At 42.0% G+C, this 22,957-nt stretch overlaps 2 protein-coding genes across 3 annotated transcripts in view; one reads left to right on the top strand and one right to left on the bottom strand.

The window, feature by feature from the left end:
• Trpv5 (transient receptor potential cation channel subfamily V member 5) overlaps positions 1-17,455 on the bottom strand; it is a 29,825-nt gene extending 12,370 nt beyond the window's left edge. Inside the window, exons 1-8 of the mRNA XM_029478297.2 lie at positions 17,192-17,455; positions 12,919-13,016; positions 12,666-12,788; positions 12,076-12,213; positions 11,239-11,337; positions 10,844-11,016; positions 10,564-10,710; positions 6,803-7,015 (exon numbers count right to left, since the gene is read on the bottom strand). Of these exons, the coding sequence (XP_029334157.1) occupies positions 6,803-7,015; positions 10,564-10,710; positions 10,844-11,016; positions 11,239-11,337; positions 12,076-12,213; positions 12,666-12,788; positions 12,919-13,016; positions 17,192-17,301 (1,101 nt within the window). The 5' untranslated portion in view covers positions 17,302-17,455. The remainder of the gene's footprint in view (positions 1-6,802; positions 7,016-10,563; positions 10,711-10,843; positions 11,017-11,238; positions 11,338-12,075; positions 12,214-12,665; positions 12,789-12,918; positions 13,017-17,191) is intronic.
• Positions 17,456-21,046: 3,591 nt separating this feature from the next.
• On the top strand, positions 21,047-22,339 carry Sofu1 (sperm-oocyte fusion factor 1). Of its 2 annotated transcripts, XM_085839706.1 has the most exons (3): positions 21,047-21,092; positions 21,190-21,325; positions 21,866-22,339. In XM_085839706.1, exons 1-3 carry the CDS (start codon positions 21,057-21,059, stop codon positions 22,039-22,041), a joined length of 348 nt encoding a protein of 115 aa, XP_085695832.1. In that variant the 5' UTR covers positions 21,047-21,056; the 3' UTR covers positions 22,042-22,339. The 2 variants fall into 2 exon arrangements, with proteins under 2 accessions (XP_085695832.1, XP_085695833.1); XM_085839707.1 differs by lacking the exon at positions 21,047-21,092 and having other exon boundaries at positions 21,217-21,325; positions 21,871-22,339.
• Positions 22,340-22,957: the final 618 nt, after the last annotated feature.

The raw sequence follows: 22,957 nt of genomic DNA, 5'->3' as shown, positions 1-22,957 counted from the left end.
AGCAGGTTGGCCTCAAACTGTTGGGTGATCCTCTGTCTCAACTTCCTGAATGCTAGAATCCTAGGTGTATGCCATCACACACAGCAATGGTTGCTCCTGCTCAGCACTTTTGTTTGATTTTTAAAATCTATGTATGTATATGTGTTCTTTTAATTAGAAGTGCTCATTGTAAGATAAAGATCAAATGAGAAGCCTAAATTAACTATCACTACAAACTCATTACTCTGACCTCTCTCTGCCTTGTTTTTATGCTCTATGTAGGCTGCAGATACGTTAAGCAATGGAGTTGTGTTAACCAGCCCTTAAAGTAGAATATACAAATCTTTCCTTAATAAACCTCCTTAATAAACCTCTGCCACCACATCTGTCTAGTTCACTCCTCCTTATGCTTCAGGATACAGGCCAGGCCAGCATTTTCCTGAGTTGTCCTTCCATGGCCTTCTGCAACTAGCTAAAATGTGCCCCTGTAGGCACCTAGTGTACTCTGATTATAGACCTTGCCTGGAACACTGATATGTCGGAGTACTGCGTATCTCTTAGAGCATCCTGGGGACATTAGCATCTGACACTTTCCTTTGATACACAGTTTATAACATTTTAAGAAAGAAAAGCAAAGAAAGAAGGGGACTGTGGAAGCTGTAGAGAAGCAGCTTTCCCTGGAAGATGCAGCCGAAAGAGGGAAATAAAAAAGTGAATAGAAATGGAGAAGCCTATTTAGAAGGAAACCAATGCAAAATATGGCACTTGCCTACGTTGTTTTAAGACTACCAAAGTCCTTGCTCAAGGTCACTTGAAATGTAAAAAAAAAATCTCATTATACTCTACTCCTCTAAAAAATAAGTATTTCCCGAAAGTAACCAGAATTCTCTACATTGCCACATGGCTAAGAATTCTAGGAATTATTAACAACCTGAAATTTTAGGAGTAGTGATAACCTGTAATTTAATTGTTGCCAGTAATCAGATTGCTTGCAGGGACCAGTCACTCACACTTCACTGAACTATTCTTTATGAGCTGACTGTTCTGGGTAGAATGCTCAGGAGAGTGCATAGTAGAGCCTAAGACACCAGTGAGCTGGAAGAGCTAGGTGTACACTCTCTAGATACAGGCTAGGAATACCAACCTCTCTAGATTACAAAAATAAGTTGAAAAATCCAGTTCAGACTTTTGATTTTGTTCCCCCAATCACAGACTTACAAGGGGCCTGTCGCCAGTCAAAGGAGGATTTCTCTGATTCTATAGTTTGAACAGAGTTTCCTAACAGTACTGTCCACAAGAATCAAGGGATGAGGGTTTAACCGTGACACACCTGGGGAGCAGGATCTCAGGATAGTTTATGTCAACTCATTGCTTTTCTTCAAGGAATCTAACGGTTTTTATGGTATGCATCCAGAGGTAAGGATTGCTGGCCATAGGAAGGTGGGATCCTGTTTCCAGGAAATATTTCCTTCTCAGAGGTTATGACCCAGGAATTCATTTACAGGTGTGTGTGGGGGATACTGGGGGACTGGGAAAGCTGGGGAGAAGCAGCTTTCCCTCAAAGTTGTAGATGGAAGAGGGAAATAAACTAGTAAGTTGGAATGCTTTTCTCAGGAAAATGGATTGAGAAGTTTTTTTTTTTTTCTCTCTTCCAAGAAGTCATTAAGTAAGAGTGGCCACTCCTTTGTGAGTTGTTTTGTAAGGCCTGCACCCCTTTCTCTGTTTTGTTTTACTCTGTTCTGGTATTCTTAGTTTGATATGGTAGGGTGGGCATCTCACTTCATAGCTCAGGCTGACCGGAAACTCACAACCTTGGCTCACCCTGGCAGGTGCTGTCAGGGATCACTTCCCTTTGCCCTTTGTAAGGACTTAGCCCAATCTCTTTTTTTGCCATTTAAGGTCTAAATTGAAATAACACCTAAATTGCTACGTTGCTAACTGCTATAGAACCCAGAACCTCTGGTCATCTTCATTTGTTTTTAGCTTTGAGCATTAAGTATGTGGAACCATGAAGATTACTGATAAATTTAAATTGAAAAAAAAAAAAAAGTAGGGCTGGAGAGATGGCTCAGTGGTTAAGAACACCGACTGCTCTTCTGAAGGTCCTGAGTTCAAACCCCAGCAACCACATGGAAAAAAAGTAGTATCTAAGGAACTACAGAAATTAGGCCAAGAAGGTCAAAATCCATTCCAGTGTTTTAATAAGAGAATAAGGAGAGAGAGAGAGAGAGAGAAAGAGGCAAAAATAAAGACAGAGAGTCAGACAGAAAAACACACAGAGAGACAGAGTCAGAGATTCTGGATGATAAGACTCCATGTAGCACAAAAATTTTACCCAATACAGTATTCTTGCCCTTCCTTCCATACACTTTTATAAAACTCAGTATGGTTCTGAGCCCTCCAGAGAGGGCTTTGAAATTAATAGCTCCCCCACCCCCATCTTCAAGGGTTCTGGGAGCAGTGAATAGAACCATTTCTCCACAATGGTCTAAAAACAATTACCTATTTCCCCCAAAAAGTGAAATTTACTTTATATCTAATAAACTAGGGACATAAGATGATAGTTATGATTATAAAAACTGGAGAATAGAGAGCAGTTCAGCAGCTGGGAGTAGGAGATATTTCATATCTGATAAACTTCCCTCACTTAGGGTATGCTCACCTTTACAAGGATTTCTACATAAAAGGTGACGATGGTGGATCCCAGCTAGGTCAAAGCCTTGGGACATGAAGTTGCCAAGTAATGCATATACAATGAAAAATGACTGGGATATAGCCTTTGATTCTTGAGGGATAAATCACCTGTCTCTATATTTATAATGCAAGTTTGTAAGGTGATGGACACTTTAAGTCTAACATCTGCCTTTGCTAACTAAATCTCTTTGTCAAAGTGCGTAGTATCTTTTAGCTTTGTAGCTGCCACTGTTTCAAGGGAGCTCATTTTAATTATGAATAAGAGCAATATTAAGTGATGTGTTGCTTTGTTGTATAAAAAAATTGATCTAAACAATCACATCATCTTCACCTGGTAGCTTACTAAAAAATGGAACATCTTGGTCTTACTCCAGCTTTACTGATAGAATCTTCACATTAGCTTAACCAGGTCTCCAAAGTATATCCAGGGTGCACATAGTAAGGACTCAGTAGAGGTTATCTTTATCTCACAGGCTCCTTGTTTCTTGTATACCTTTACTTGGCTTCAATTGGGATGCTTGTTCCACAGGAAGCTGAAAAAAAGTTTTGAATAGGGATTGTACAATATTGGAGATCGGATGGGTGTTAAAGAGCTATGGTGCCCTGGGTTGTCTGGAACTTATGAGAGAGAAGGGCATATGGAATCCTCCCATTTTATGTGCCAAAAAGATGATTTCAAATGGATAGGAAACAATGTGTAATTCTTGGCATTGTCTTCCCCTTCACTCTCTATATCCATCACAAAGAAATGATGATTTTCCCTTCATTAAGTCTCCTGATGCCAACTCTTCTCACCACCTCCGCATGAAATCACTATGCCAAATCACCACATTCTCTTGCATGGAAAACTATAATAGGCACCTGAGTGATATCTACATAGCTTCTTAATCCTTAATAGTTTGCTTTGTACCCTAGTGCACTATTTGGCAGGAAGATTTTATTACTGTCCATTATATACAGGTGGGGTGGTACAAGGCCCTAATCACAGGACACAGGAAGCTGAGACAAGTGTCCTGCCAAGAGTTTGAAGCCTCCCTAGCCCATGTAGAAAGTAGTACATTCTGGCCAGGCTAATTTCATATTTAAAATTCTGAGCATTCTTTAACTTTGAAGATGAATATTAACCTTGAATGTGGTCCAAAGTACCCTACCCAATTTGGGAAGGATCTGCCTTCACAGCCTCATCTGTGGCATGTAGCTCAGTTCTCTGTTTCAGAAAATCTTCTTTTCTAGACACTGAAAAGGAATTTCCTGCCTTAGGCTCTGTATATATGCATTCTTCTTGCCTAAAATTTTCTTTTCCCCTACAGTTCATTTTGACTTTAGTTCAAGGCACAAGATTCTTCACAATCCTTTTTTTTTTTGTCCCTGACATGAACCATCCTTGTTTTGTATGCTGTCTATCTTACCACTGTGCCCTTTCTCTTACTCTGGGTAAAGTTTTAATGATAAGCAATTTGCAACCTATATTCTTATGCTAATTTGTTTACTGTATTTCAATTTATAAATTTTTAGTCATGAATTAGGCTTTATTGTGTTTTGCATGAATCACAGTTGTTGAATTTCTAATATCTACACTACTATTGAGCATTAATTTTCATCAATAGAGTATTGAAATGTTTCTAAGAAAAAAAGCAAAGAACTTGACAGAATCTTTTCTAGAAGACAAAAGGGATAGATAGATGATACATACATACATACCTACATACGTACATACATACATACAGAGATATATAGATACATAGGTATCTTGATTAATAGCCCTGGATTGTCTGCTACTCTCTATATAACACCAGGGAAGCCATTTGAGTACTGGGATAATGGCATGCATAACCAGGCTCAGTTGTAATGGTTATGGTAATAAGTCAATATTCTCATGTCAAATAGCCCACTAAAAATCTTAGTAACCCTGTGGCCAGAAAATTAGAAACAAACCTGCAGGATGGAATCTGGTAGTTCTCAATCATAGTTGAATATTAGTCACTTGAGTTCCTTTAAAATACCAAGAACAGGGTTCTACTTCATACATTCTCAGTTTTTAGGTCTGGTTTGTAGCATGAGGACCTGTCTTTTTACTAGCTTCCCAAATCTGTACATGTAGTCTTGTTTAAAATATACAGTTCTAGAAAGCAATAAGATTTATTACTGGCCACACAAGTATTTAAAATCTAAGGAATCTGACTCCTAGGCCTTAAACTTCTCAATTACTTGAAAACTCTGTGACTGACCAATCGAGCACATAGTCATTTTGACATCTCTAAATTTGAGTGAAGATAAATTTACCCCACTCTCATATGGCTCAGTTTTTATATACTTTGTGTTACCTCGTGCAAATAAAAGATTATCCCCCTTTCCTTCCAAATGTCCAGGATAGAGCTGCTGGACTATTATCATAAAATCCCACACATGAAGCTGGAATATTTCTTTAAGGTTCTAGAGCCCAGCAGTTTCCACAGACCATAAAAGATGGACAAAAGCAGTCCTAGAGTGCCACCCCCCCCAAGCCCTGGGTTACCAGTGCTATGAGTATTGTTGACTATTAGTCATTTATTTAAGCATTTTAAATTCATTTATTTAATCAAAAGCTCCCTGGGGTAACTACTTGGTTAACAATTGAATTCAAGTCTAGACAGCATATTTTTATACCTTTGTATTTCTGAGACTTTCAAATAATTAAAAAAAGTAGAAAAAAAGATAATTTCCTATTATTCAAGCAATTTGGTATAATGTAACAGCAGAACAAAATAATTGAAAAGATCAGGAGTTCCTCATGTTATCCAAACTGACTTAGAACCAGAATATTCTAGAAACTCAGGACTAATGCTTAAAGATTAACCAAAGCATAGGGACCATTCATTGATGTTCTTTGTTATCTAAATCTCTTATTACTATATCCTTGACCTTCTTACTCCTTGCCCAATTGCCAGTGAAATAATATTTAATAAGAGCCCTTTATTTTGCCCAGGATAAATGACTGAACCAAAAATGAAAGGACTAAAGATGTTAAGAAGAAAATAATCTGGCTCCCAGAAAAAAAGAAGGATGACTGGGGCATTTAGCTATCATTATGCTATATACAGTCTGGAGGCAAAAAAAAAAAAAAAATGGATCTTTTAAACATAATTTAGACTATCTGGGTCAAGGAAATATGTTTATGCATAATTCTTGAATTATCTGTCCCCAGTGAGAAAAACACATGTGGGACTTAGTCTTATTTAATTGCTCATCATCACCAAAGTGCATTTAGGGTGGAACCTCATCTGCATTGCCAATGTGTAATCTCAGTGTAAGTGTGATACAAAAGTTGGGAAAGAACACTCGGGAGGACTCAGAGGCAAAGATAACGGGAAAGCTTATCTACTCTGAGCTGGTTCATGGTTATATTATATCTCTATTTCTAGTCAATGTCACTCGTCTTTCCTAGCTATTTCTATTGCCTATATTCAGTCTGAACTTTCATGCCCAGATGGAGCTACAGAAAGAAAATTCCTTTAAGCACCTGTGTCTACTCCTGACATGCTGGTGAATGCCATCTTTTATGTTGTGCTTTGTGATAAAACAATCTCTCTCCCTCTCCCCTCATTCACAAATAAAACCCTCAAAGCTGTACTGGTTGACTACATGTGTTCAAAGCTACTCATCAGAATCTATTCTCTTTGTTACAACAAAATGGACATTTGCTCTTTTTGACATCAGTTTTAATCTTTCCACACCTTTACTTGTCCATCTTAACCACCCCAGCCCTCTGCAGGGCATTATAAAATGGCAAGTCCCACAGAGGTGATTCACACTCAACTACTGCCCCTTTTGAGCATCTTTGTGTAGTGTCTCCAACAAAGACATAGATAACCCACTATAAAGAGGAACTCACAAATGAACAAGGTTGGTAATACCAAACATCTAATGAAGCTTTTATGAGAAAATCTGTAGCTTACTACACAAACACTTTTAATGATGAGGCTCCATCTATGGCCCCCTATCTCCTGTCTAATTCCTGTATTACTGATGAGGTATTGGCATCTTCCTAGGCCTATGAACAGTATCTTTCCAGGAGAGCATCAAGATGGTCTGGAGACAACATCATCATCCCATGACAACATTCCCTTTCATCCCTTTGAAGAAGAATTACCTGTAGTGATTTCTGTTCCATGATGGTGTTATCTCGAACATGTGTACGGTTGCCATCTCGGAACTTGAGGGGGCGGTAAACACAGCATGTGGTGAAGCAGACCATGTAGAAGATGTACAGAGCACCCAGGAGGCAGAAATAAGGTTGTCCATATTTCTTCCACTTCAGGCTCACCAGCTCCTTCACTGGGGTCTGTTCTAGAATCTGTCGAGCCTGTCAGAAAGAAAGAACAATATAGAATGAACAACACAATTAGCAGTGTTGAGGTTTGAACGGCATTCCAGGTGACAGGGCAGCAACTATCATCACCATCATCCAAGCACTTATTTCTTTGATAGGAAATTATTCATTTCTATTACATGGTAGGCTTTGTGGTAGTGCTATAGAAGTATTACAGAAGTATTCACAGTGTATACAACAACACTGAGTCTATAGTAGATGAGTAGTAGTTAGGTGAGTGAACTACTGTAGGAAGATTGGAGAAGCCATTGCTCATTTGCACATAAAATGTAGTTGGGACCATGGGAGAATCTGCTGAGACTAGTAGACAGAAATTACATGGGAAAAATAAATGATAAAAATGATAACTATACAGATGCACTATAAATTTTACGGTAGGAAGTTTGACTTTTTTTCTGAATGTAATAGAAAGCAATTGGGAACTCCTAACAAGAAATAGTTCAATTTGCATTGGAAGTATAGTTAGACTGGTGAAAAGCAATATAGGAGATGGCAGAATGGATGGTGCTCTAAGAGAAGTAAATAGCAAGATGCAAAGGAGAGAAGATAGTGGATGAGAGAAAGCATCTGAAAAGAGGCAAATTCAAAGTGAAGCAGACAGGATTAGGCAGGGAAAAAATTCCCTTGAGGGAAGAGGGAGGAAGAAAGTTTCCAGATATGTTCAGCAATCCAGGGCAGGAGGTTGAAGGATCCCCCAACCAGAGAATCTATTTTTGCCATAAAATTAAAAAAAAATATTTTTAAGATGGTACTAAAAGTATCAATTGTTAGAACTATAAATAGAAGCAAGATTGGTGGTGTTAAAGAAAAATACTTGGTACAGGTTGTGTAAAACCCATAGGATAATGCAAGTAACTAATATCTGTTGTGAAAGTGCAAAGGAGAGATAGAAGAAATGGCCAACCAATGACTGGCTCAACTTGAGACCCATCCTATGGAGAGAGCCAACCCAGACACTATTAAAGGTACTTTGCTATGTTTGCAGACAGGAGCCTGACATAACTCTCCTCTGAGAGGTTTCATCCAGTAGCTAATGGAAACAGATGCAGAGACCTACAGACAAACATTGCAGGGAGCTTGAGGAGTCTTATGGAAGGGTGAGGAATAGTAATAAGTAAGCCAGTGGTGTCAAGGAGACTATAAAAAAGACCTACAGAGTCAACTAACCTTGGCCCGTGGGGGTTCATAGAGACTGAACCACCAACCAAAGATTATGCATGGGTGGAGCTAGGCCCCCTATACATATGTAGCAGATAGGCAGCATGGTCTACATGTGGGCCCCCTAACAAATGGAGAGAGGACTGACTCAAACTGTTGGCTCCCTTTGGATCTTGCTCCCTTAGCTGGTGTTGCTTTGTCTGGTCTCAGTGGCAGAGATGCCTAGTTTTTCTGTGCCTTGATGTGTCAGTGCAGGTTGGAACCCATGGGGGATGGGAGTGGGGCTTCTCTTCTCAGAAAAAGGGACTGGGAGGTGAGTGTGGGACTAGGAGGAGAGGAGGGCCTTCAATTGGTGTGTAAAATGAATAATTAATAAATAAAGTAAGTGAAATTACTAAATTACTAAATAAAGTAAGTGAAAAAGAAATAAACTCTATGATTTAGATGGAGAGAGAGGGGGGAAAGAAAGAAAGAAAGAAAGAAAGAAAGAAAGAAAGAAAGAAAGAAAGAAAGAAAGAAAGAAAGAAGGAAGAAAGGAAGGGAAGGGAGAAAGGGAGAAGAAAGGGAGAAAGGGAGAAAGGGAGAAAGGGAGAAAGAAAGAAAGAAAGAAAGAAAGAAAGAAAGAAAGAAAGAAAGAAAGAAAGAGAAAAAGATAGGAAGGAAGGAAGGAAGAAAGAAAGAGAGAGAGAAAGGAAGGAAGGAAGGAAGGAAGGAAGAAGGAAGGAAGGAAGGAAGGAGGAAAGAAGGAAGGAAGGAAAGAAAGAAAGAAAGAAAGAAAGAAAGAAAGAAAGAAAGAAAGAAAGAGAAAAAGATAGGAAGGAAGGAAGGAAGAAAGAAAGAGAGAGAGAAAGGAAGGAAGGAAGGAAGGAAGAAGGAAGGAAGGAAGGAAGGAGGAAAGAAGGAAGGAAGGAAGGAAAGAAAGAAAGAAAGAAAGAAAGAAAGAAAGAAAGAAAGAGAAAAAGATAGGAAGGAAGGAAGAAAGAAAGAGAGAGAGAAAGGAAGGAAGGAAGGAAGAAGGAAGGAAGGAAGGAAGGAGGAAGAAGGAAGGAAGGAAGGAAGGAAGGAAGGAAAGAAAGAAAGAAAGAAAGAAAGAACGAAAGAAAGAAAGAAAGGAAGGAAGGAAAGAAGGAAGAAAGGAAGAAAGAAAGAAAGGAAGAAAGAAAGAAAAGGAGTGTGGTGGCTGAATCTACATAATAGGGTGGGGGGGGTTGTACTCCTAAGAAAACTTGCTCAAACTTTAGGTGTTCCTAAGATTGTTACAGAATCATACAAAGTGGTTCTTCAGTTTTTCTGCTGCTCATTAGTTATAATAAGTCTTTCATGCTTTCTGGTTCTATGAACGTTCTTAAGAAATTGTTATATAGCAGATAGTCAACAGAAACTCAGTTTTACCAATATCTCTAGGTTTCCGAAAGACAGAGCTATTTTCTCCACTCTAGTCTTTTCCTTTCTCTACGCCATTCAGTCCATTGTGCTTCAACTGTCTTTATGTTGCTCCATCCCTGGAAATTTTTATGTGAAAGTCTTATGGTTTTGTCATTTGGTTTTGATTTTTTGTTTTCTTTGTATCCTCAGTGATGAACAACTTTTGGGTGTGGATGGGGGTAAGGGTGGGGAGTACACTTCCTCTCTGGAGGCTTCTCCAGCTTTCTGCCCTGGATTGGCAAGCATATCTAAAAAGTCTTCCTCCACCCTCAAATGAATTTTTTTTTACATGTGGCTAATTATTCCTGCTTAATTTGAATCTGCCTCTCCCTACTTTTAGAGATGGCTCTTCATCTCATTGATTATCTTCTCCTCTTTGTATCTTGCTGTAGATGTTTTATCACATCTATCCAAATTATTCCCACCTCCACTTTCCTGCCCTTATACACAGTGTGTACTGCCAGCACTGTACAGATCAAACTCTACTGAATTTTATGAGAACATTAATCCAAAACTGAAGAAATTGTCTGAAAGCATATGTATTTTTGCCTCTATCTATCTCTTTGGTTTCTGGTATATTGTCTGTGACAAATAGGCACTCAATATGGTGAATGATGGAAGGAAGAAAGGAAGGAAAGAACAAGGAATGAAGGAACATAGGAAGGAAGTGACCCCAAGTTAGAAGGTTCTTTATCTGAAAAATTAGAATGAGATATGTAAAGAGAGAGACTAGAGCCAAGCAGGACGAAAGTAGTCTCAGAAGATAAGTGTTGGATGTTATTTGCACCCATAGTAACTATTTTCTCTCAGAGAATGTTCTCTATCTATTGTAAAGCTCTGAAGTATCTTGGGATCAAAGTGTCTCAGTAGATGGAAAAGCCACATTTCAATACATCTTCCTTCACATGAAGTTTATGGACCTGTTAAAGCATCTATACCTCTTTCTTCTTGGAGGAAACCACAAGCTCCAGAAAGGACAGCTCCTCACCCCAGGAGTCAATCTCTGTGAGGTCATAGAGGGAAGATGTTAGGGGCCCAAAGGACCACTGGATGCGCTTCCGTTTCTGCATTAGATGTTGAAACATCTGGTGAGGGGAGAGAAGATTTGGATGGTTAGTGTGTTAGAAGATGATCTGGAGAACACCCATGGACGAAGTCATTTACCCATGTTAGTGATGGGAAAAATCACTAAGGAGACACCTTAAGGATGGTTCTCACCACTGTGTTGCCTTCCACCCCAGCCAACTTGAAGGGGGTGAGTCCCTCATTGTTTGGCACAAGTTCCAAGGACTTCAGGTGGTCTCCCCCATCATAGGACAGTAGCAGGTTGTACATCTGACAGGCAAAGGTTTTGTTGGGCTGCAGGACAAGTATGTGTAGTACTGTATTTCCTGGGGAGAACGGAGACTGTCATGTGACCATAGTATTAAGAGTTGGTAGAGATTTCATCCTATATCCTAAGGTGGTCTCTCTCTCTCTCTCTCTCTCTCTCTCTCTCTCTCTCTCGTTCCCTCCCTCCCTCTCTCCCTCTCTCTCTTGCACACGTGTGTGTGCTCACCCTCTCCTTATGCTCCTCTTAGCATCCTGGAATTCCACCTCATCCCAGCTCTTACCCAGGGAGTCCTGGGCACGGATGTCAGCTCCATGCTCAATGAGCAGCCTAACAATCTCCTCACTACCCACACAGGCAGCAAAGGACAAAGGGTGTTCTCCTGTGGACACAAAGAAATCCGTAGCAGTAGACACTAGGATCAGATGATGAAAAAACCCACATCTGCCTCCTCCTCCTGCATCTCATCTAGGGGTTTGAGATCACCTACCCAGCACAACCCATGAAGAAGCTAGAGAAAGTACCCAAGGAGCTAAAGGGATCTGCAACCCTATTGTTGGAACAACATGATGTACTAACCAGAACCCCGGAGCTCTTGTCTCTAGCTGCATATGTATCGAAAGATGGCCTAGTCGGCCATCAATGGAAAGAGAGGCCCATTGGACTTGCAAACTTTATATGCCCCAATATAGGGGAATGCCAGGGCCAAAAGAATGGGAATGGGTGGGTAGGGAAGTGGGGGGCGCTATGGGGGACTTTTGGGATAGCATTGGAAATGTAATTGAGGAAAATATGTAATAAAAATATTAAAAAAAAAAAGAAACACAAGATGGTTTTAATTTTCAAAAATCACTAACTAGTCCGGTCATTGCAGGAAACCCCTGGAATCCAAATATTATTTCATATTAGTATGACTTTTATACCTGAATTCGAAATAAAAGATTTTTGTCTCTTTAAAAACAGAAAAAAAAATGTGATGGAGTGTTGTAGAGGGATTGGCCTCTGGTTCTAAGCCTTAGAAGGATTAACCCCTCCCAACTTCTCAAAAAATGAAACCAAGCCAAGGCTACTTTTCCACGCCCCCCCCCCCCTTTTCTCTAGGCCTGCCCCTGGATCTCACCATAGTAGATGAGGTTGTGCGAACTTCGATGGAAGGTGGAGCCTGTAGCTCTGGCAGAGGCACTGGCCCCTCGGGCCAACAGGGCACGGACTAGGTTCACATTCTGGTTCATGACTGCGATGTGCAGTGCAGTCTGACCTGGCCCAAAGAGTACTGTGAACAATAGTTCTGTCTAGAAGATAACACCCCAGCAGCCCTTACAGAAGCCCTTACAGAAGCTCCTGACAGCTCTTCAGACATATTTCTACTGTAGATTGGAGAATAGTCAGGAACTAAGGATAGTTAATCCCTCAAACTCCTGAAACAATGCCACTTTACTTACTTTATTTAGGGGTTGTTATATATATATAATCAGGAGAGAGGGAGAGAGAGAGAGAGAACGAACACAATCAAGCAAATGGTCCGAGGGACTCTGAGGAGACTAAAGAGAAATAGGAAAAACTAAAAGCCAGCCATGGGAGCTAAAACCTAAGGTTGTGTATTTGTCTTGACTCATGAGGACCCTCCACCACTTCCTGAGCCTACCCTATATAGATATAGATAACCCACCCACATTTACTTAGCTTTTAGTTATTGTGAAGCCTCCTCACCTACAAATGGCTCACACAGTGTGGACTCTGTGACCAAGTATGGAGCAGCATCCATCAGCATTATAGCAGCATCCAGGTTATCATAGAGGGCGGCTACATGCAGTGCTGTCTCTCCCAGAGCTCCTGGAATGGAGTAAGCCAAGAGTACTAAACCATTGCACTTCTCCTTCCAGAGAGTCCTAGCTCCAGAAGCACCTCAGCAGCTTCTCCATGCAGCTATTTCCAAATACTATTCCACTAATTCTGATCTCACCTCTTTGCCGGAAGTCACAGTTCTGGTCATGTTGAAGTTTCTTAAGTGTGCACATATCATTTTCCTTGGCTGCTCTAAGCAGCGGAGACTCCCAAATACTGGAAGAAGATGAGAAGAAGCCCATTAGTGACCATCAGAAGCAGGGCTATGATCAGAGAATGCAGAAGCATTCCCTGAGATAGTCACAATGTTCACAGTGTGAAGCAACACACAAACTTTGTCTCTCTTGAGTTACTGGTTGGACTCAAGGGATAAGTAGACCTTGGGAAAAGAGCTTATTTTAAGGCTCATCAGATTTCCTTTGTCCCTCTCATGTTAATTGACCCTATAAAATTAGATGACTTGTGTAGCCCGAATCTTAGCTATGAGTTGACCAACAGATGGGACAATTCTTCATATGTCTGAAGAAACTGAAATTATACATGTCTCAAATTATTCAAGCTGGATTTAACCTGAAAGCCTCTTGTCTGTGGTCTATCTTCCATTGTACCACAAAATATTATGCAAGCTGCCAATGGACAAAAGCAACCAATAGTCCTATCCAGCTGTTGACATCTATGAACCACAAAACTGACTAGAGTAGCAAGTTATCTTTGAAGGTGCAATAGTCATAGTCCTATCTATGTAACCAACAACTGTCTAACTGAACTTAAGGTCCAATAAACAGGAATGAACTCATGCCTGGTACTAAAAACATAACCAAGTACATGGGACTAGTGAGGATATGAATCATAGAAGAGGGCGGATTACTACCAGTTTGCTAGACCAGTATAATTCTTAACAATATTCTAATACTTGCCCCTATACCTACAGTTGGGTATAGCTCTCAATCATTAAAGAATCTCCTGTTTACAGCAAATAGAGACTGTTATAGAAATCTACAACTGGAAACCATGCAGAGATCAATGGAATATGGGGTTACAAACTCCAGTGCATTCATCTTCAGCACTCCTACTCAGGAACATCACAGAAGAGAAGGCAGAAAGATTGTAAGAGCCCGAGGACCAGAAAGTCTGCTACTAGACTGTGTCTCTTAGAAATAGCTGCCTAGACAAGTCCTGAACAGCAACAGGGTCAATAGACATATTAACTTGGAGTGGAGAAAATATCAGAGTCTTATCCCTAGACAAAGGACCACAGACAACTAGTGACTAGAGAGAGGGAGAAACAACCTCTCCCAGAGGTGAGCTCCTTAACTGTTTGTCTAATACAAAGTTATCCACACTGGAATTATTTACACACAAACAATGAAAGTGTATTCAGCATGCTGTATTCATATTTTTACACACACACGTCTGTGTGCTTGTGTGTATGTAAAACCATCAAAGAAAATGAGGCCATTAATTTGAGGGGTGTGGGGAACATGGGAAGGGATGGAGGGAGGAAAAGAAAGAGAAAAGATAATGTAATTATATTTTAATTAAAACATACAAAATTAAAAATTAATTAATTAAACAAACCAATCAGATGGGATAGTTCTTGAGGAAGGAGAGCCCAAGGCCTGCAGTGGGTTTTAGAGTATTCTCATGAAAAATTAAAGACCCTTAGGCCTGGTGGACTTCATGTAAAAGTCAGGATCCTGAAAGTTGGATTAGGAGGAGGAGAGGGAGGAGGAAGAAGAGGAGGAGGAGGAGAAAAAGGAAGAGGAGGAGGAGAAGGAGGAGGAGGAGAAGATATTTCTCTCAGTTCTCCAGGCTCCCAGGCCAGCTAGACGTATTCTCTGTAGCCAAGGTGAGTTTCGAGACCAGGCACTTAAAGGACTCCAGCTAGTTTTAGACCCTACAAATTCATGACCTAGGCATAACAAAACAAACAAACAAACAAACAAACAAAAAAGCTAAGCCCTGGACTCTTACATTTTTCCCCACTCAAGTTCTCACCACTACTTTGTGTTGTTTAAATCCACTTCTCAGCTGGGAATAAAGTGTTTGAGCTGCCTATAGTGTTGTGTTTTATAAAAAGAAAAAGAAGCCAGGGATATGATTGGTGGAAGCAAGGTATGGTATGGGGGAATGGGATGCCTGTGCAGGTCTGCATCTCTTCCTCCTGAGGTACCAGACACATGACCAGTATACTATAGAACAGATACTATAGAATAGAGTAGAATTTATTTAGGGCATGGGGAGAGGAGTTGAGAGGGTAGAGGGTAGTAGAGACAGAGAAAGGCAGAGAGAGAGAAGAGCGAGACGGAGAGGAGGAGGAGGAGGAGGAGGAGGAGGAGAAGGAGAAGGAGAAGGAGAAGAAGAAGAAGAAGAAGAAGAAGAAGAAGAAGAAGAAGAAGAAGAAGAAGAAGAAGAAGAAGAAGAAGAAGAAGAAGAAGAAGAAGAGAAGAGGCTGGGTGATGGGGGTGGGAGGTAAGGGACAGAGTGGGAAAAGGGGAAGAGAACAAGAGAAGAGCAGAAGCCGGGCAGTGGTGGCACAAGCCTTTAATCCCAGCACTTGGGAGGCAGAGGCAGGAAGATTTCTGAGTTCAAGGCCAGCCTGGTTTACAGAGTGAGTTCTAGGACAGCCAGGGCTACGCAGAGAAACCTTGTCTTGAAAAAACAAAAACAAAAACAAAAGAGAGAGAAGAGCAGAAGAAAGTGAGGAGGGGGCAAGCATCCCATTTTATAGTGAGTCAGGAATACCTGGCTGTTGGCAGGTAACTGTGGGGCAGAGCCTAGAAGAAATGCTAACATATAGGCCATGCCTTCCTCCCATATTTAACCTTTAAATCTAAAACTCTAAATACTTTGTTTTCAACCAAAGAGAATTGAGCTCTGGGTTTCTCAGCTGGTTGAGATGGTTCTCTTACAAACATCTCTGTGTTAATCTTTGCTTTTGACTTTGCCTGCATCTAAATGAATTAGGAGATAAAGATGAAGCCAGACTTCCTAGAGAAAAATTGGGCTCCAAAGGCAAATATAAATCTAGCAATTTGGGAGCCATAGGGAAAGCAGAAGAGAGAGCTGATGGTTATTTCTTCTTTATTTCTCTAAGACCCCAATTTTTCTCTTCCCGCGTGTCTTGAGGCAATAGGAGGAAAGAGCGAGAGGAGAATTTTATAGTTAAAGAATTTTTTTATCCCTCATAATGCTCTCAGGAGAATAATAAAGAGGAATAAGTCAAACCCTGCCTTATTTCAGCTAAGCTCTTGGTCTCAGTTGAATCGTGTGGCCCTGACCAGCTTGGAGTGGCTAGGGCTGGATTCCAGAGTATACCCTTTGTGTTGAGGCTACTATATAAAGCTCTTGTCCAATCTAACCCTTGATCCCACTGAAGCTTTGCTGAGGAAAGTTCAGAAAACAAGTGAACTCAAAGTCTACCCTAGTCCAGCTCGAATGCAAGACCTGGAGAAGCTGACCCATTTCATAACCTAGGGTAGAGCTTTGTGAGTAAACAGAGGACCTAGACAGTGGAAGGACTCAGTACAAATGGGAAATGCAAGACTCCTTCACAATTATTAACACTGTCAAGAAGGACAAACTGAACTCTGAACTCAGCACAAGGCTCTTCTGAGCCCTGGCAGGCATTCTGTCACCAGCTTATTCCATGTTCCAGGGGGAAGCAAATCCCACAAACTCTGATGTAGAAGCTCACCCGAGGAAGGATTTTGCCTGGACAGCTTTTTCTACTTCTGGATCAGAGTTCAGTCAAGGAATGATCTACCTGGAGATGGAACAACAACTCTACACTAAAGGCTTTTAGTTATCTCCGTGATTGCTGGCCAGCACCACACTGTTAGAAGGTAGAATTGAAGTTAGCACGCCAATCTCACCTGAGTTGCCTTCAGCTAATCACCTGCAGGCATTTTACAAACAAACAAACAAACCCCTCCTCCCACTTGCCCAGGTATTAAGCTGTCATTCTTCCTGATGACAACTCCGACTCCAAGATCCATCTTTCCTCAAGTCCTCTAAACAAAAGCTCCTTCAAAACCTGCAAGATATCATCCCTTTGCCACAAAAGCAACTCCCTGCATCTTCTCTTGCTTGACCTCCCCACTAACCCACCTAGCTTCTATCTGTCTCCTTGGGTCCCTTTGCTACCTCTTTTCTTGAGGCAGGAAGAGAAGTTTAACTCTTGGCTGTCTTTCTGGCTTTGCTTTTACATTTAAGGTCTCCACATTCAAGCCCATATCACGGGCTAGCTGGAGTAGCATGCTATCTAGGCTGGAAGGGGAGAACACAGGCAAGAGCCTGGCATTGAATTTGAGTGTTTTCTCAGGGAAACAGGCTAGGTACCAAGGGACTTAAGATTCTGTGCAGTAGTGTGGGCACCCTGAAGAGCCTACCTTTTTTGCTGTAGCATATGTAGCTGATCCACGTGCTGGTTCCAGTCTTGGTCTCTGACCCACCAGTTGAGAAGTTTCTGAAGTTGGATCCAAGGAGTTTTTGCCCCCATGTCTTCTTGCACGTACTTACAACTTGTTCAAATCTCATGGAAGGAGCCAGTCTAGGATGACAGAGGCGGACTGAGAAGTCTAGGTCTGTTGGGAGTGAAGAAAGGTTTATATATTCTCTCCCAGTAACTTGAGCATGCTGTGGGTTGTTGTGAGGTGTGAATACATGCATGTGTACTGAACAACTAGCCACATTGCTGGGAGAAGGGGAGGGGACCTTCCCAGAGCTGAGCCTGGGGGCATAAAACAGCCTGGTGTAGGGAGGGGGAAGGGGAAGAACCTGATTCTTGGCAGTGGGCTGGGCAGCTGAGACTGGGAGAGGCTGAGAGGTGGGGCCAAGGTATTTGGGGAGGGAACAAGGCTAGATAATTCTGAAGGTGAAACAGGTACCCTGGGATGTAAATCCTAGAAGATTCCCGAGGAATTCTGTGTAACTCCTGATGTTAGACAGCAGAAATTGAGAATGATTAAAGGACAGAGAAACGTTTCTACACTGAGACACTTTCGACAAGGCAGGAGGAATGGGTTCTGATAAGGCAAATGTTCCTTTATTAAATCATATCTTGCACTGTCTTTATGGCTTTCAGTGAGACATATTACTGTTGTTGAATGTATTCCTTCAACGGACCTGTGAGATTAGTGGAAATAAAGCAAGGGCAGCTTATGAATGAGAATATACCACACTGAGAGCAAGTGTGCTCTCTCATCTCCTGGGCTGGAGACAGCATTGAAGCAGGCTTTCAATTCCTAGGCTTGTGACCTTAGTTTCCAATTCATACTTCTCCCTGTCTTTGTACTTCTTAGGAATCTTTGAGTCATACAGACTTGGGTGGGATATGCTTGAGACGCTCTCCTGGAGAGCCTTAGGACCTCCCCTTCCTTTTGAGGTAAATGAGAGAGTTCTGATCCAGAGAACAAAATATTTTTCCTTTCTTTCTTCCTTCCAGAGCAAGAATGGAAACAAAAGGAGATATAGAAAGGAAGAAGAGCTACACGAGACAAGGAGAAACAATGTTCTTACCCCAGGAGTGGGAGGGTCACCTTGTAGAGCGTTTTTATGCCTCACTGGGGGTTGGGGCAGTGTGGGTGCTAATGGTCTCTGAGACCTGTGGCCTTCTAGTCTAAGGAGATGGAGGGAGTGATAAGGTGGAGGTGGAGGTTATAGATGCGCTGATAAGTAGAGAAGGAGCAGGGCATGAACAGTGCACTTGCCAAGGAAACACTAAGGCCATAAAGCTGATCCTTGAGGGGGTGGGGGTGGGGAGGACAGGGGTTGTGCTAGAGAGGTCTGGCTCAGTCAGAGTCACCAAGCAGGCTCGGTCACTAAGGACATTGGCCATAGGTGTCTGAAGGAAGAAAGGAAGCCAGCACCCACACATCTTCAACTTTTCTTTTCCTTGCTCCTCTTGCCTGTACTCGATTCTTCAATGGGAGAGGTATGGATAAGTTGGATGAGAGGCAAGGTATCCCTTGTCCCATCTCCATCCATCTGTTGGTGAAACAGAGTTTTGAATCTTTCCTCCTCTGACTTTTCTCTCCTTTTTGTCATGTCTGACATGTCACAGTTCTGTTGCCCGTTTTTGTCATCTCTTTCTACTCAATGCTCCTGTCGCTTTCTGCACTAAATGCCACTGCAGCCTTTCTTCCAGACAGCACCTTCTCTTGTAATACTGTCCCCAGCAGGGCAGTTGCATCTTAGGTGCAGGCACGATACCCATTGTTGAGTCCACGGGATGTCCCACCTTTTCTCGGGTGTCTAGGAGGAGGAAGTTAGGGTTTTTCCTTTTTGGTTGTTTCCTTGTACTTTTATATGTTTTCTTACTTTGTAACAAGATTCATATTGAGTAATTCCCAGGTTCTGCATGATTTACTTCTGATATTAAGAGTCAGGCATGTGATCTGGTAAAGAGGTAGAAGTCATTGATGGTGAGCCTATGTTGGCTCTTTCCACTCCAGATGCTCCTCCCACAGCTGCCCTTCCATTCATGTTTACAGAGCTGTGAGTTTCTCAGAGAACCAAGAAGCTATTCCTCCAAATTAACCAGGAGGAGATGTGTGTGTGTTTGTGTGTGTGTGTGTTTTTCCATTCATTCATCACTCTCTGGATCTGCAGGTCAATGGGTACAAGGTTGGGGTAAGCGAGGTTACTGCATTTTTACACCTTTATGCCACCACCATAAAGTGTCCTTCTATATTACCACCCTGTCTCCCCGTGACCAGGCTTGGAGCTCAAGGAAGTAAGAGCTGGGATCTGGCTGGCTTCATGTGAGTACCTGCTAGAAAGGAGGGAGTGAGAAGACAGGGAAAGCATCTCATCTCTCATCTCATCTTCTCATTTCTGCAATTCTTTCTTGCAGGTTTGTGTACATTGCTTGCCCCTGTGCTTGCATACCTGTTTCCAGGCAATGTGTGCATGGTGAGAAAGAGTGACAAACCTTCCCTGTCCCTGGGCCCTGCTGCTGCTCTTGGCCCATGTCTGTTTTTTTTGTTTTGTTTTGTTTTTTTTTTTTTGTGTGTGTGTTTTTGTTTTTCCCCCAGCAAGGACCATTATGCAATCTTCTTTACCCACAACCCTCAAGTCCTCATTGCCACCTAGCCAAAAGGTCTGACTTGTGGAAGGCAAGTTCTCTCCAATTGCACTATTTGGAAGCTTTCACTCCTTGCTACACTGTTTTCTATCCATTGACTTCCGCCCCTCTATCAAGCAAGGAGTTATCAGATACCCTTGAAACAGCTCCTCTGTGTGTGTCAGAGAATACAAGAAGATATACAATAGGGAACAGTATTTCAGCCTAGATGTAAAACAGGGCAAAGTCCTGGAATGAAGGGAAATAACTGAAAGAAGAAAAAAGAGAATACCCTCTGTGCAGAGAGAAGATAACTATCTCTTTTACTCTATTTTATTTTGTGTTTGTTCATTTGTTTGTTGGGTTGGAGATTGCACACAGGTTCTCGTTCATGCCAGGCATTTCACCACTGAGATACATCTCCAGCCATTAAAAAAATGTACTTTTATATGACAGGGTCTCACCAAGTTTCCCAAACTGGCCTGAAGTCACTATGTAACACAGGCAAGTCTTGAAGTTGTGATTTTCCTACTGCTCCCTCCCCTCTGGAGTAATGGAAGGAAGGACTATACCACCAGCCCAGCACTCAGCCTCCATCTCTGTTCATCCCTATGCAGCATGCATAAGTTCTATGTCTCTGTCTCTCTCTGCCTTACTGGGTGTGTAGACTTTTTCACCCTCCCCCATGCCCTTTAGTCCCAGTTTTCAATAGACCAAGTTTCATGCAGAGCATCAGGCATACATATGAGCCTGAGGATACTGATGTGTAGAAAGTGGTTGCCATCATCTGTGCCAACCACTTTGCCTATTGAAAAACTACATGGAATTATAGACAGGTGTCACATCTAGGCTTAAAAACACCAATGGAGGTTACTGCTATGCATACTGATGCCTGTCATCTTGTGTAGGAGATGTGTTTTTCCAGTGACTTCTCATCTAAGTAGTGACTATGAGAATATTGTTGCATTAGAGTATAGGTAGCTATGCAGATCCAACAGTGTAATAGACATGATACTTGGCAACTTTTGGAACCCTTTTAGGTTGTGGTAGATAAGGTGATCCATTATGGCCATCTCAGATGCTTCTGCCATCTCCCACCCTTCTGTCTGGCAATGGAATGGTATAAAGATCTAGAATGTAGGATACAGCCATGGCAGTGATGTCATAGGACACATAGAATCAGAGATCCTATGGAAGAGAAGGAGAAAAAGCGATGCTGTCAAGGGGTAAGAGCTAAGAAAGGGATGGGGTGGTGTTAGTAGCTGGGGATTGGGGTCAGAGGAAGCATGGGAGAGGAAACCCATGACTTCTCTGGGCTCCCAGCTCCACAGAGCAACATTCCTGACAGCTCTGCTGCTACTGCTGCTGCTGCTGCTCCAAGTGAAAGGGGTGAAGACTCTGATAGTGAGTGCAAGTTTGGATGGTGACAAGAGTCAGAAAGACAAAGTGTCTTCTGAAGGTGGGTAGAGGAGAGAGAGGTAGGGGATGGATGGGGGAGCTGGACATAAGGGTTTTCTTGGATTCACATCAGGTTCCAGCAGCAGATTAGGTCATGGTTAATCTGGGGTTTGAATTTTGGGAGATAACTCATGTTCCCTATCACCATAGCATGAAATAATAGCTGTAGGTAAAATTGTTTAGTTTTATAAAGTCTCTTAGCCAGGCCACAGAATGGGGCTACCTATACTTGTCAAAGGCTTCTGAGGAAGTAGAGTGCCTAGAAAGGGCCTCTTTGCCTTCGTGTTTGAAGTTATCTCTCACTCCTTTGGAGGAGGGAACTAGATTGAGACATGGTTATCACCTGTGTTTGAGTTGGGGCTATGGTTGAAGTGAGATTTGAAAAGCCCTCTAGATAAAACTTTCTCTCACTGCGTCAAGGCCAGTGTTATGACTGGCAGTAGTTACGACTTATCTCTCAACGGTCCCCCTCCTCCCCTTTCTGATAAAGACTAGAAGTGCGACTGGAGCTGCCCATCTCTGCCCTTCTTTTATGTTGTAGACCAGGGTGAGGAGGAGTATGAAGAACACTTTGAGGCTTCATCAGAGGGTGAGCAGTGGCAGGAGATAGATATGGTCCAGCAAGAAGACATGATCTCCCAGGCAATAACTCTCCAAGACCACCTCCTTGATCTAGCCTTCTGCTTCAACCTGGCCAGCATCATGTTTTTTTTATGAGAGACTTTGAGGTGGAGGCAGTAGTCTGGATCCTTCATGAGGACTTAGACATCCACCTCCCCTTCCTGATTGCTTACTGACCTCCTCTCCTAAATGCCTCCTCAAAATGCATACCCTGGTCCCTGTCTCTAAGAAGCACCTGACCTTAGGGTATATCAACAGAGCTTTCCCAACTCTCATATCCACCAGCTAATTGCCACCCCAACCCAGAATTTCATGTCCCGGGGCCAAAGACACGAAACCCACACCCTTCTCTCTTAAGCTTTGTCTGACAATAAAGTAGCAATTGCAATAAAATCCTGAAAACATTTGCGAGTGGCTTTGTGCAACTTAAGATCTTGCTTGGTTCTCTAACTGGTCTATTTAATTTCCTGGCCTTTGGCCCTCTGACCGACCTTTAGACCCACCAGCTCCCCAACTGCTGCTTTGCCAGTGTCCATGAAGCTTACTTGGTACTTTCCCCTCTTATTCTTCCTGACTTCTAGGAATAGAACATACCGGGAAAGATGACAGAGTGTACTGTGGAGATGTGGACTAAGTTGTTGCTTCAGAAGTGTAAGCACCTGTGTTTGAACACTTAGAATACACTTAAAGCTAGATGCAGTAGTCCACACAAGTAGTGTCATCACTCTTACAGAGTGAGGCAGATGGACAGGATGTGGAGAGAGAAGAGTCTCTAGAAGCTGGATTTGCAGTGTATGGTATATACACTGGCATGTATACCTGTGCCAAAACAAGGTAGATGGCAAGGACTATAATACCCAACGCTGTCCCCTAACCTCCATACCTAAGCTATAGCACACATGTGCTCACAGTGCCCAGACTGAGTATTTGCACACACACACACACACACACACACACACACACACACACACACACACATACACACACACACACTGAAAAAAAAAAGAGAGAT

The sequence above is a fragment of the Mus caroli genome, unplaced genomic scaffold, assembly GCF_978045245.1.
Source record: "Mus caroli unplaced genomic scaffold, Mus_caroli_1 scaffold_7, whole genome shotgun sequence".
Taxonomy (NCBI): domain Eukaryota; kingdom Metazoa; phylum Chordata; class Mammalia; order Rodentia; family Muridae; genus Mus; species Mus caroli.
The sequence above is the reverse complement of the archived record's forward strand: the minus strand, read 5'-3'. Positions and strand labels throughout refer to the sequence as shown.

What these genes read in the sequence shown, in the direction of transcription:
- Sofu1 (XM_085839706.1), top strand. Translation starts at nt 21,057, where the DNA reads ATGGAAGAGAAGGAGAAAAAGCGATGCTGTCAAGGG. An exon ending in AAAAGCGATGCTGTCAAGGG is followed by an intron (nt 21,093 to 21,189) that starts GTAAGAGCTAAG and finishes CTGGGCTCCCAG; the next exon opens with CTCCACAGAGCAACATTCCT. An exon ending in AGACAAAGTGTCTTCTGAAG is followed by an intron (nt 21,326 to 21,865) that starts GTGGGTAGAGGA and finishes TTTATGTTGTAG; the next exon opens with ACCAGGGTGAGGAGGAGTAT.